Below are 13,804 nucleotides of genomic sequence, written 5' to 3' on the forward strand. Positions count from 1 at the left end.
ACTGTTCTACTGATATATACAGGAGCTAAACTGTTCTACTGATATATACAGGAGCTAAACTGTTCTACTGATATATACAGGAGCTAAACTGTTCTACTGTATATACAGTAGCTAAACTGTTCTACTGATATATACAAGGAGCTAAACTGTTCTACTGATATATACAGGAGCTAAACTGTTCTACTGATATATACAGGAGCTAAAACTGTTCTACTGATATATACAGGAGGCAAACTGTTCTACTGATATATACAGGAGCTAAACTGTTCTACTGATATATACAGGAGCTAAACTGTTCTACTGATATATACAAGAGCTAAACTGTTCTACTGATATATACAGGAGCTAAACTGTTCTACTGATATATACAAGGAGCTAAACTGTTCTATGATATATACAGGAGCTAAACTGTTCTACTGATATATACAGGAGCTAAACTGTTCTACTGATATATACAGGAGCTAAACTGTTCTACTGATATATACAGGAGCTAAACTGTTCTACTGATATATACAGGAGCTAAAACTGTTCTACTGCTATATACAAGAGCTAAACTGTTCTACTGATATATACAGGAGCTAAACTGTTCTACTGATATATACAGGAGCTAAACTGTTCTACTGATATATACAGGAGCTAAACTGTTCTACTGATATATACAGGAGCTAAACTGTTCTACTGATATATACAGGAGCTAAACTGTTCTACTGATATATACAGGAGCTAAACTGTTCTACTGATATATACAGGAGCTAAACTGTTCTACTGATATATACAAGAGCTAAACTGTTCTACTGATATATACAGGAGCTAAACTGTTCTACTGATATATACAGGAGCTAAAACTGTTCTACTGATATATACAGGAGCTAAACTGTTTCTACTGATATATACAGGAGGCAAACTGTTCTACTGATATATACAGGAGCTAAAACTGTTCTACTGATATATACAGGAGCTAAACTGTTCTACTGATATATACAAGAGCTAAACTGTTCTACTGATATATACAGGAGCTAAACTGTTCTACTGATATATACAAGAGCTAAACTGTTCTACTGATATATACAGGAGCTAAACTGTTCTACTGATATATACAGGAGCTAAACTGTTCTACTGATATATACAGGAGCTAAACTGTTCTACTGATATATACAGGAGCTAAACTGTTCTACTGATATATACAGGAGCTAAACTGTTCTACTGATATATACAGGAGCTAAACTGTTCTACTGATATATACAGGAGCTAAACTGTTCTACTGATATATACAAGAGCTAAACTGTTCTACTGATATATACAGGAGGTAAACTGTTCTACTGATATATACAGGAGCTAAACTGTTCTACTGATATATACAAGAGCTAAACTGTTCTACTGATATATACAGGAGCTAAACTGTTCTACTGATATATACAGGAGCTAAACTGTTCTACTGATATATACAGGAGCTAAACTGTTCTACTGATATATACAGGAGCTAAACTGTTCTACTGATATATACAGGAGCTAAACTGTTCTACTGATATATACAGGAGCTAAACTGTTCTACTGATATATACAGGAGCTAAACTGTTCTACTGATATATACAAGAGGCTAAACTGTTCTACTGATATATACAGGAGCTAAACTGTTCTACTGATATATACAGGAGCTAAACTGTTCTACTGATATATACAGGAGCTAAACTGTTCTACTGATATATACAGGAGCTAAACTGTTCTACTGATATATACAAGAGGTAAACTGTTCTACTGATATATACAGGAGCTAAACTGTTCTACTGATATATACAGGAGCTAAACTGTTCTACTGATATATACAGGAGCTAAACTGTTCTACTGATATATACAAGAGCTAAACTGTTCTACTGATATATACAAGAGCTAAACTGTTCTACTGATATATACAAGAGCTAAACTGTTCTACTGATATATACAAGAGCTAAACTGTTCTACTGATATATACAAGAGCTAAACTGTTCTACTGATATATACAAGAGCTAAACTGTTCTACTGATATATACAGGAGCTAAACTGTTCTACTGATATATACAAGAGGTAAACTGTTCTACTGATATATACAAGAGGTAAACTGTTCTACTGATATATACAAGAGCTAAACTGTTCTACTGATATATACAAGAGGTAAACTGTTCTACTGATATATACAAGAGCTAAACTGTTCTACTGATATATACAGGAGCTAAACTGTTCTACTGATATATACAGGAGCTAAACTGTTCTACTGATATATACAAGAGGTAAACTGTTCTACTGATATATACAGGAGGTAAACTGTTCTACTGATATATACAGGAGCTAAACTGTTCTACTGATATATACAGGAGCTAAACTGTTCTACTGATATATACAAGAGGTAAACTGTTCTACTGATATATACAGGAGCTAAACTGTTCTACTGATATATACAAGAGCTAAACTGTTCTACTGATATATACAGGAGCTAAACTGTTCTACTGATATATACAAGAGCTAAACTGTTCTACTGATATATACAAGAGCTAAACTGTTCTACTGATATATACAAGAGCTAAACTGTTCTACTGATATATACAGGAGCTAAACTGTTCTACTGATATATACAGGAGCTAAACTGTTCTACTGATATATACAAGAGCTAAACTGTTCTACTGATATATACAAGAGCTAAACTGTTCTACTGATATATACAAGAGGTAAACTGTTCTACTGATATATACAAGAGCTAAACTGTTCTACTGATATATACAAGAGCTAAACTGTTCTACTGATATATACAGGAGCTAAACTGTTCTACTGATATATACAAGAGGTAAACTGTTCTACTGATATATACAAGAGGTAAACTGTTCTACTGATATATACAAGAGGTAAACTGTTCTACTGATATATACAAGAGGTAAACTGTTCTACTGATATATACAAGAGCTAAACTGTTCTACTGATATATACAGGAGCTAAACTGTTCTACTGATATATACAGGAGCTAAACTGTTCTACTGATATATACAAGAGGTAAACTGTTCTACTGATATATACAGGAGGTAAACTGTTCTACTGATATATACAGGAGGCAAACTGTTCTACTGATATATACAAGAGCTAAACTGTTCTACTGATATATACAGGAGGCAAACTGTTCTACTGATATATACAGGAGGCAAACTGTTCTACTGATATATACAGGAGCTAAACTGTTCTACTGATATATACAAGAGGTAAACTGTTCTACTGATATATACAGGAGCTAAACTGTTCTACTGATATATACAAGAGCTAAACTGTTCTACTGATATATACAGGAGCTAAACTGTTCTACTGATATATACAGGAGCTAAACTGTTCTACTGATATATACAAGAGCTAAACTGTTCTACTGATATATACAGGAGCTAAACTGTTCTACTGATATATACAGGAGCTAAACTGTTCTACCGATATATACAAGAGGTAAACTGTTCTACCGATATATACAAGAGGTAAACTGTTCTACCGATATATACAAGAGGTAAACTGTTCTACCGATATATACAAGAGGTAAACTGTTCTACTGATATATACAGGAGGTAAACTGTTCTACTGATATATACAAGAGGTAAACTGTTCTACTGATATATACAAGAGGTAAACTGTTCTACTGATATATACAAGAGGTAAACTGTTCTACTGATATATACAAGAGCTAAACTGTTCTACTGATATATACAGGAGCTAAACTGTTCTACTGATATATACAAGAGGTAAACTGTTCTACTGATATATACAGGAGCTAAACTGTTCTACTGATATATACAAGAGCTAAACTGTTCTACTGATATATACAAGAGCTAAACTGTTCTACTGATATATACAAGAGCTAAACTGTTCTACTGATATATACAGGAGGTAAACTGTTCTACTGATATATACAGGAGCTAAACTGTTCTACTGATATATACAAGAGCTAAACTGTTCTACTGATATATACAAGAGCTAAACTGTTCTACTGATATATACAAGAGCTAAACTGTTCTACTGATATATACAAGAGCTAAACTGTTCTACTGATATATACAAGAGCTAAACTGTTCTACTGATATATACAAGAGCTAAACTGTTCTACTGATATATACAGGAGCTAAACTGTTCTACTGATATATACAAGAGGTAAACTGTTCTACTGATATATACAAGAGGTAAACTGTTCTACTGATATATACAAGAGCTAAACTGTTCTACTGATATATACAAGAGGTAAACTGTTCTACTGATATATACAAGAGCTAAACTGTTCTACTGATATATACAGGAGCTAAACTGTTCTACTGATATATACAGGAGCTAAACTGTTCTACTGATATATACAAGAGGTAAACTGTTCTACTGATATATACAGGAGGTAAACTGTTCTACTGATATATACAGGAGGCAAACTGTTCTACTGATATATACAAGAGCTAAACTGTTCTACTGATATATACAGGAGGCAAACTGTTCTACTGATATATACAGGAGCTAAACTGTTCTACTGATATATACAAGAGGTAAACTGTTCTACTGATATATACAGGAGCTAAACTGTTCTACTGATATATACAAGAGGTAAACTGTTCTACTGATATATACAGGAGGTAAACTGTTCTACTGATATATACAAGAGCTAAACTGTTCTACTGATATATACAGGAGCTAAACTGTTCTACTGATATATACAGGAGCTAAACTGTTCTACTGATATATACAGGAGCTAAACTGTTCTACTGATATATACAAGAGGTAAACTGTTCTACTGATATATACAGGAGTTAAACTGTTCTACTGATATATACAGGAGCTAAACTGTTCTACTGATATATACAGGAGCTAAACTGTTCTACTGATATATACAAGAGGTAAACTGTTCTACTGATATATACAGGAGCTAAACTGTTCTACTGATATATACAGGAGCTAAACTGTTCTACTGATATATACAGGAGCTAAACTGTTCTACTGATATATACAAGAGGTAAACTGTTCTACTGATATATACAAGAGCTAAACTGTTCTACTGATATATACAAGAGCTAAACTGTTCTACTGATATATACAGGAGGTAAACTGTTCTACTGATATATACAAGAGGTAAACTGTTCTACTGATATATACAGGAGTTAAACTGTTCTACTGATATATACAGGAGCTAAACTGTTCTACTGATATATACAGGAGCTAAACTGTTCTACTGATATATACAGGAGCTAAACTGTTCTACTGATATATACAAGAGGTAAACTGTTCTACTGATATATACAAGAGCTAAACTGTTCTACTGATATATACAAGAGCTAAACTGTTCTACTGATATATACAAGAGCTAAACTGTTCTACTGATATATACAGGAGGCCTCCAGGTGAACTGGACCAGACTGTTCTACTGATGTAAACACTGTGTACACAGGCTGCTTTTGGTCTGTACTAGAGGTGGGAGGATTCACAGATTTGAGCTGATGTATTGGTATAAAAGTATAAGATGTGAGTTCATTTAAAAAAGCGAACAAACCAACATTGCTTGGGTACATTACACACCTTTCATTACATTGGCATCATCCAGTCTTTCCACCATTCTTGGCTCTGTAAACAGTCCATTTATTCCACTTTTTGTCCATTTGAGCTTCCTGTAGTTGCAGTCTGTCAGTCACCCTTTTCATTGTATATATTCCATCAATAATTGCGATCCACTGGTCCTGTGTTGGTGCTTCTGTCTTTCCCAAATCCTGGTAATAGCTTTTTTTGCTAGCCACTAAAAGTACCGTAACCAAGTAAAAGTCTTTGTTTTTCTTCTGTTTAAAGTCCTGTCTCTTGTCTGCTCCTCCTCCGCAGTGCCTCAGTGTGTAGTCAGTCTAATGGGCTGGAGTCCTTGGGTCTGGCGGACATCCGTGTTCTGGTGCGTTTGATGACTCTTGCGGCAGGAGGACGGGCTCACGGCGGTGCGGACAAACCGTCCGGTGTCAAAGGGCTGTCGTCAGAGCGCGGCGGCTCGTTCTGCCTCGGCTTCCTCACCGCAGCCATCGGCAACGTGGTATCCCACAGCCCCGCCGCTTACCGACAGCTGGTGGAGATCTGCACCCGGGTCAGACGCCACTTACTGTCAATGTAGACCTTCTGTGTTGATTTACACCAGTGGTCAAATGTTTTAGAACGACTCCATTTTCTTTAACCTATAAAAACTAGGGCTGTGCATCAGCAAAAACCTGGCGATACAATACAAATCACAATACTAGGATCAAGATACAATATATCACGATATATCATGATACTGTTAAAAAAGCAATTTTTTGTTTGTTTCTTTTTTAAAAAATGATTATTTCCTGGAAGAATTGAATTACACCATAAATCTGCACAAATCCTAAACACATTTGTATTTGATCCCAACAGGATCTAATGTTCAATCACCAAATGTTCCAACTGTGTTCAAACTGAAATTCTGTTTTACAGACATTCCAGTTTCAGATCCTGTTCAAATGTTCAGATTCTATTAGTTCACAACTAACATCAGAACAGGATTTGAGTTCAATCCCAACAAAGGAACTAATATTATTGAATAAAAGAGTGTGAAATAATAATAAATAAAATAAAATAAATAAACCTCATATCTGCATTTGAATAAATACCTAAAAATATCCATATAGTACTTTTTAATATCGATACAGTATTGTGAAATGAAATATCGGGATATATTGCAGAACCCATATTTTCTTACAGCCCTAGTTGACACTGTTCCTTAGTGACCTGAAAACACCACCTGAAGTGACTGTGACACAGACAGAGCTGAATCTGCTTGAACTGATATGGAGCTAACCTTCTTCCATGCTGTTCTTCAAAGATATTTCCACGCAGGTTTTTCATTTTTGTGCACTGCATTGTCACGTCGGGCCAGTGTGAAACGGCTTTAGTCGTGCTAGAACTGTATGACTGATTCCACGTTGACGTAGCGCTTCCATATTGTTGCCTGTAGGACCTCATGGCTGCAGCTACAGGGGTGCACATCGGAGCCATCGGTGACCCGCAACAAAGAGGATGTCTGAGCTCCAGTCTAACAGCCTTAGGCCAAAGCATCCAGCAGCAGAGGGACCAGAATGAGCAGACACCTCCAACATTCCTGGTCACACAAAGTCTGGTGTCACTGCTCACTGAGAAGGGTGTTCAGTGTTACAGCCAGGACAGAAGCGAATATGAAGCCAATGGTGAGAGCGGTACATGTGGGATTTCTTGAAATGCGATTATTGAAGTGTTAGAATTCTCCTTTATTCAGTATTTTATTTACAGGGTTCCCGTGGGGTCTTAAAAAGTCTTGAATTTAACGCTTTATCAAAGTCTTAAAAGGTATTAAATTGGATACGGTAGGTCTTAAGTTATGTTGCCATAAACTTGTTGGCTGGGTTGTGTTTAAAGGTGCAGTCTGTAGGAATTCTGTTCTCAGTCATTCTGAAATGGTCCTGACTGTCAGCAGACATGAAGGAATCCTGTTCATTTCAAATCCTGATCTCACTGACAGTAGGAGTCCAGACAGAAGATTCAGAGCTCAGTGTCAGCCCCCAAATGATGTTTATGATGTCATTGTGTGTTTTGGTCTGAGGCTCCGCCCATCACCTGTCTGCCAGTCACAGACTCAGTACCTTTGTTCATCCAGGTTGGCAGTTCCACTGAGCTGCAGCTGAACATTTATGAGCGCAAATGTCTGACCTGAAGAAAGCCAAAAGGACTAAAGGGGTTATTCCAACTCTGTGCTTGCGCTAGGAAAATGAAAGATCCAGCCACCGTGGCGACATTAGTAGAAATGAGTGTAGCCACAAAAAACCACAGCCAGTCTGGGTCCAGTCTGGGTCCAGTCTGGGACCAGTTTGGGACCAGTCTGGGTCCAGTCTGGGTCCAGTCTGGGTCCAGTCTAGGTCCAGTCTGGGTCCAGTCTGGGACCAGTCTGGGTCCAGACTGGGTCCAGTCTAGGTCCAGTCTGGGTCCAGTCTGGGACCAGTCTGGGTCCAGTCTGGGTCCAGTCTGGGTCCAGACTGGGTCCAGTCTGGGACCAGTCTAGGTCCAGACTGATACGGTAGTGATCGGTGCCGCCTGTGCTTCACAGAAGTAAAAGTGAAATTTAAGGCTCATTTCTCTTTTCTCTTTCTCCTGAATCTTCACAAACTTCCATTTGAGTGGGCCGGACATTTGTCCTGTTCTAATCTATATTAGACTTACTAGCGGCCTTGTACCCGTGGTGCCATTGTATGATAGCATGAGAGGCTAAAATTGCCCAGCATACCTCACAACATTTGAATACGGGCATAAAATTGTGCCTAGTAGATAGTCGGGTCATGTTTGTATTCATTTGGTGAGTTTGGCGGCGATGGGGCGTGTGAAGGCTGAGGAAAACCTGTACAAACACCCTCCTGTGATGGAACATTGATGGGACACAGAACGTGCATTATATAGTAGGATAGGATGTATACTCAGTCTGGTGATGATGTTTTTGTCTGAAATTTATGGTGTGGTGGCAAGGATTAGTGGAAACGCTGGTAGTAGGCGCTCATGCTGGATCTGTCAACCCCTCGTCTGGGGGGAGGAGCAGAGGATACCAGCTCAGTATTTGGAATGTGACTGCAGTACCAGTTTTGGCCGCAATCCTACATACGGCACCTTTAAATGTGTCCTAACTTTGCAGCCCCCCAGTGAGAAATGACTCAGAACAGTGAGAATCAGCACACTGGAGTAAATAAATACATTTTCCTAAATTCTAGGAGTCAAGAATTTTTGCAGTATGATTGTGAAGTAGACGTTAAATTCTGTTCTAAGTAGTTTTAAAAAGGTCTTAAAAAGTCTTGAAGGAGTGATATTTTGGTCTTTTTAAAATGGAATTATACATTTTAAAACATGCTTGGGTCTGAATTCTACATTCATTCAACTCCACAGGTCCATCTTCAACCCTATTTCTGAGTAATGACACCAGAAAGGTGGTTTGGAGCGCTAGCCCTTTAAATGCAAATGAGCCACTTCATGTCCCGCCCCCTCCAGGTTGTTGACCGTGCTGTTCTGTCCCGTTCAGCCACTCGTGTTCGTTAATACAACCAACAACTGAACAGTTTAGGTAGTCGGCTCAAAGTTTGGACATATTTTCAGTCTGGACTCCAACCGCTGCTGCTGACAAACAATTATGGAGAAATACTGGAGAAATGTTCAGTTAAAGTCTGGACCTGATAAGTGCAAATGTTGTGACGCAACTAGTTATACAGTGGAAAAATTCAAGATTTTTTTGCTTTTTCAAACAAAAAAAAATCTGAAAATTATCTTGGTAAGATTTCTTGAAATAAGATTTTCCAGATCTATTGTCTAAAAACCAGTTCTTATATCTGACTGAAAAGTTCCTCTGTAGGTGATTATGTCTGATTTTAAGTGTGATGAGAGATTTGGACTAGAAATGAGAAAAATACACTTGGTAAGATTTAGATTTTTTGCGGTGTAGATGTAACAAATTAAGCAGGAATTCAAACGGGTTGTAGAAATCCAGTCGATTTTGCCAGAATGCATATAAAGATAGTTTTGCAGCAGCTGGAGGGTGCAAATTCAGACTTTTGGAACTACTAGGGTCCAAATACACAAAGAAATGAAACAAAGACTAAGAAAAGTGGCTTTAGCAAAATATGACCCCTTTAAAATTTACCTTGTAGAAACATGTAGGAACCCTGTGTTTAGAAAAGCTACTTTATTAATATTTTTACTTTTTTTAAATTAAATTAAATTTAGTTTTTAAATTTTTTTTTTTTAAATTTTTAAATGCTTTTATTTATTTATTTTTTTAAATTTTAAAATTTTAATTTTTTAATTTATTTATTTTTTAATTTTTAATTTTTTAAAATTATTATTATTTTATTTATTTATTTATTTTTATTTATTTATTTTACATTTTTTCATTTTTTTTATATTTATGTATGTATGTATGTATTTATTTGTTTGTTTCTTTATTTTTTTTACTATTTTTCCTTACACAAACCTCCTGTGTCCCAGCTTCAACATGTCTGTGTGGTTTCCTGCAGATGCAGGACACCCAGGTGGCTCCTCCTCGTCCCTGCCTCCGTCCCCTTTACCTCACCTGGGGGTCCGAGTGGGCCCTCTGGAGCTGGCCAACGCGTTGGCGGCCTGTGTGCTGTCCGCCAGGCTGACCAGTAAACACCGGCAGTGGGCAGCGCAGCAGCTGGTGCAGGCCTTGGCCGCTACAGGACGGGACAGTCCCAGCTGGCCCCAGACCTACAGCGACCTGGCCGGTGACCTGCGTAAATGTCCTCTGAAGCGGCTGGAGGGTCACTACAATAAGGTGGGCGGACTAGAAAAGAAGGTAATTAGGGAAGATTGATGTGAACCATGTAATCTGTGTTCTAACAAAATGCTTAAAGGTCTGGTGTGTACAGTTTAGGGGGAATTGGGGGGATGTAATTTGCAGAAATAGCTCTTTTTAATAGTATATAATCACACCCAAATGAGCAATGTTCCGTTTTTATGAGCTTAGAATGAGCTGTTTGGATCAGCAGAGGGAGCAGGTTAGGGGAGTGTCATTCATCACAGTGGATGTTTTCCTTTTTCTTTTTTTTTTTTTTTTTTTTTTTTATAGCTGAAGGCTTCCAGCAGCATACGGTGCAATTACAACTAGAAAAGCACTCAGAGAGCACAGACCTCCGCCAAGGCAGACCCCCCCCAATCACTACCAAAATGTATTCATTGGTTCCATGTGCCAGTATCAACATTTACTGAAAATTTCATCCAAATCTGTCCACAACTTTTTGAGTTATCTTACTAACAGACAAACAGACAAACCCTGATGAAAACATAATATATCATCAATCATGTTTTGTAACATATTACTGTTTTTCATACATATATTTTTTCCACTTCAGCGTTTATTGAAATTTCCTACACATACAGTATATTTGACAAAACAACAAAAACCAACACTGCAACTAGAAAAGCACAAGGAGAGCACACTCCTCCGCCAAGGCAGATCAGTGCCCCCCCCCCCCTCCCCCGATCACCACCAAAATGTATTCATTTGTTCCTTGTGCCAGAATCAACATTTCCTGAAAATTTCCTGAAAGTCCGTCCATAACTTTTTGAGTTTTCTGACTGACAGACAAACCCCGGTGAAAACATAATCTCTGCCGTTACACTTGGCAGAGGTGATTATGTGAATGTGAACTGTTTTTATCACCAAAACTTAAAGGCCGTGAAGAGAGGCTTTTGTTGAAGTTTTTTTGTGTGGGGAGGTGGCACTACTACATGTCCATGTATATATATATCCGATAAGGACTTCCATCCACACTCAAACATAGTACGTGATGCTAATACACCATAATGTTTCTACCTGTTCCAAAATGGACACATGGAACATAGTGTCAGATTCCTGCACTGATTCTAGCATCATTATGCAGTTATGGCCAGAACTGTGTTTTGTGGCAGTAAGGGGAAAGAAATCCCTCATTGCATTCCTGACAGATTGCATGTATAAGGATAGACACAAAGTCAGAGCAGCCTTGACCTTTGACCTTTCACCACCAAAATGTTTTCAGCTCATCCCTCAGTCCTAGTGAGTGTCTTTGCCAAATTCTGTGGTCAAATAATTCAGGAAATCCTGCTTTAATCGTAATGTAGCTAACAGACTAACAGACCCTAGAGAAATTAGCATCTTATTCTAAGCATGATGATCTTTATTTTCATTTGATTATTATTGATCATTTATGCAAGTAGACCCTCTTTGATCTTACTGGATCTTTAAAATAACAAGTATATTGTATGAATTCTCTCTGAACAGAATGCGATCATTTTGGCTTGATTTCACTATCTACATGGACTTGTAAAAACAAAAACCTCAGCAGTTTTTTAGTGGCACTTCTATAAGAAACAAGGAATATAAAAAAAAAAGCCAGTCCACTGATGATGTGGCTGCCATCTTCTTATTGCTAGTTGAAGTGTTCTGTCCTTCTGGAGCTCATATGATGAAGCTGTGATGTGGGTGTCCTGTTCAGGTGGCCAGCTGTTCCTGGAACAGTGAGCAGAGTTTACTGGCGACCTGCTCTCAAGACAAAGTGGTGCAATTATGGAGCATCAGCCAGAACGGCGTGGAGTTACAGACCACCTTCTCCTGTATAGCGAGGTAATCTGGGCTTCATTCTGTCCAAATATGTCCACAGAGGGTTGTAGTCAGCTGTGCTGCTTCTAAAGGGATATGTTTTCTATCTGGGTAACAGTTGATGAACATGGAGAATCACAGATATGTAGAAACTCAGCTCATATCAGCAGTAAAAGGTGCCAGTGGTGGGTGGTGTGGTGCCGGAAACATACTGACTGTGGCTGTTGTGACTCATTGCAGTAAGACGGACAGGTCGGGCACTGAGAGGGCGGGCAGATGTCATCACATGTCCCCTGTGTACTGGAGTACAGGAGGGAACTTTCTGGCCACTCCTGAGAACAAACACATCAACATCATGAACATCAGGGGTAAGGAAAGACGGCTGCAACGCAACTGAGCTGTCATATCTGGAATTCATTATGTTGAAAATAGATGAGATTAGATTAGACTAGACTAGATTAGAATAGACTACATTAGATTAGATTAGATTAGATTAGAATAGACTACATTAGATTAGATTAGATTAGACTAGACTAGATTAGAATAGACTACATTAGATTAGATTAGATTAGATTAGATTAGAATAGACTACATTAGATTAGATTAGATTAGATTAGATTAGATTAGACTAGATTAGAATAGACTACATTAGATTAGATTAGATTAGATTAGATTAGACTAGACTAGACTAGATTAGAATAGACTACATTAGATTAGATTAGATTAGGTTAGATTAGATTAGACTAGACTAGATTAGAATAGACTACATTAGATTAGATTAGGTTAGATTAGATTAGATTAGATTAGATTAGATTAGATTAGATTAGACTAGACTAGATTAGAATAGACTACATTAGATTAGATTAGACTAGACTAGATTAGAATAGACTACATTAGATTAGATTAGATTAGACTAGACTAGATTAGAATAGACTACATTAGATTAGATTAGATTAGATTAGACTAGACTAGATTAGAATAGACTACATTAGATTAGATTAGACTAGACTAGATTAGAATAGACTACATTAGATTAGATTAGATTAGACTAGACTAGATTAGAATAGACTACATTAGATTAGATTAGATTAGATTAGATTAGACTAGACTAGATTAGAATAGATTACATTAGATTAGACTAGACTAGACTAGACTAGACTAGATTACAGGCGAAGTCAAGGGAAGGTTAACATCTGGTCAAAAAAAAAAGTATTACAATAGTCTACACCAAACTTATATTTTTGGGTAGGTAATTACTTATATACTCAGTCCTAATGAAAACGCAACACTTGAATGTGTTTTATTGTTCCTGAGCTGCATCAATATGTTTAAGTTTCACGTGTATAAAATAATCCCAGACAATTTCTTAACAACCTGAGACGGGTTGAGCTGTTGTCACGCTTAAATGAACTTGTCTGCATTCATTAGACTTGTTTTTCTCATTGCTCAGTAATGAACTGCTCAACTTAAGGAACTGTGCTCAGTTCAGGAGTGCTTATGTTCTGGATATAAAGGCAAACTGAAAAGCACCAAAATCATTTACAATAACTCAGCGATGCCCAGACTGACACCTGACCACAGATGCCATGCTCTGGGGCTCCTGGAGGCCAGAATCTCTGCTCGGCAGGTGGAGCGCCGTTTTGGATGCAATGTGTCCACCATAGTCAGGAACAA

The 13,804-nt window shown here is 37.5% G+C and overlaps 1 protein-coding gene across 1 annotated transcript in view; it reads left to right on the plus strand.

Moving 5' to 3' along the window:
• The window catches only part of LOC115429596 (probable E3 ubiquitin-protein ligase HERC1), a 132,955-nt gene that overhangs the window by 75,423 nt on the left and 43,728 nt on the right, over positions 1-13,804 (plus strand). Inside the window, 5 exon segments of the mRNA XM_030149190.1 lie at positions 5,845-6,094; positions 6,980-7,208; positions 10,047-10,324; positions 12,027-12,154; positions 12,371-12,498. Of these exon segments, the coding sequence (XP_030005050.1) occupies positions 5,845-6,094; positions 6,980-7,208; positions 10,047-10,324; positions 12,027-12,154; positions 12,371-12,498 (1,013 nt within the window).

This window comes from Sphaeramia orbicularis, chromosome 12 (assembly GCF_902148855.1).
Source record: "Sphaeramia orbicularis chromosome 12, fSphaOr1.1, whole genome shotgun sequence".
In the NCBI taxonomy this organism is placed as follows: Eukaryota; Metazoa; Chordata; class Actinopteri; order Kurtiformes; family Apogonidae; genus Sphaeramia; species Sphaeramia orbicularis.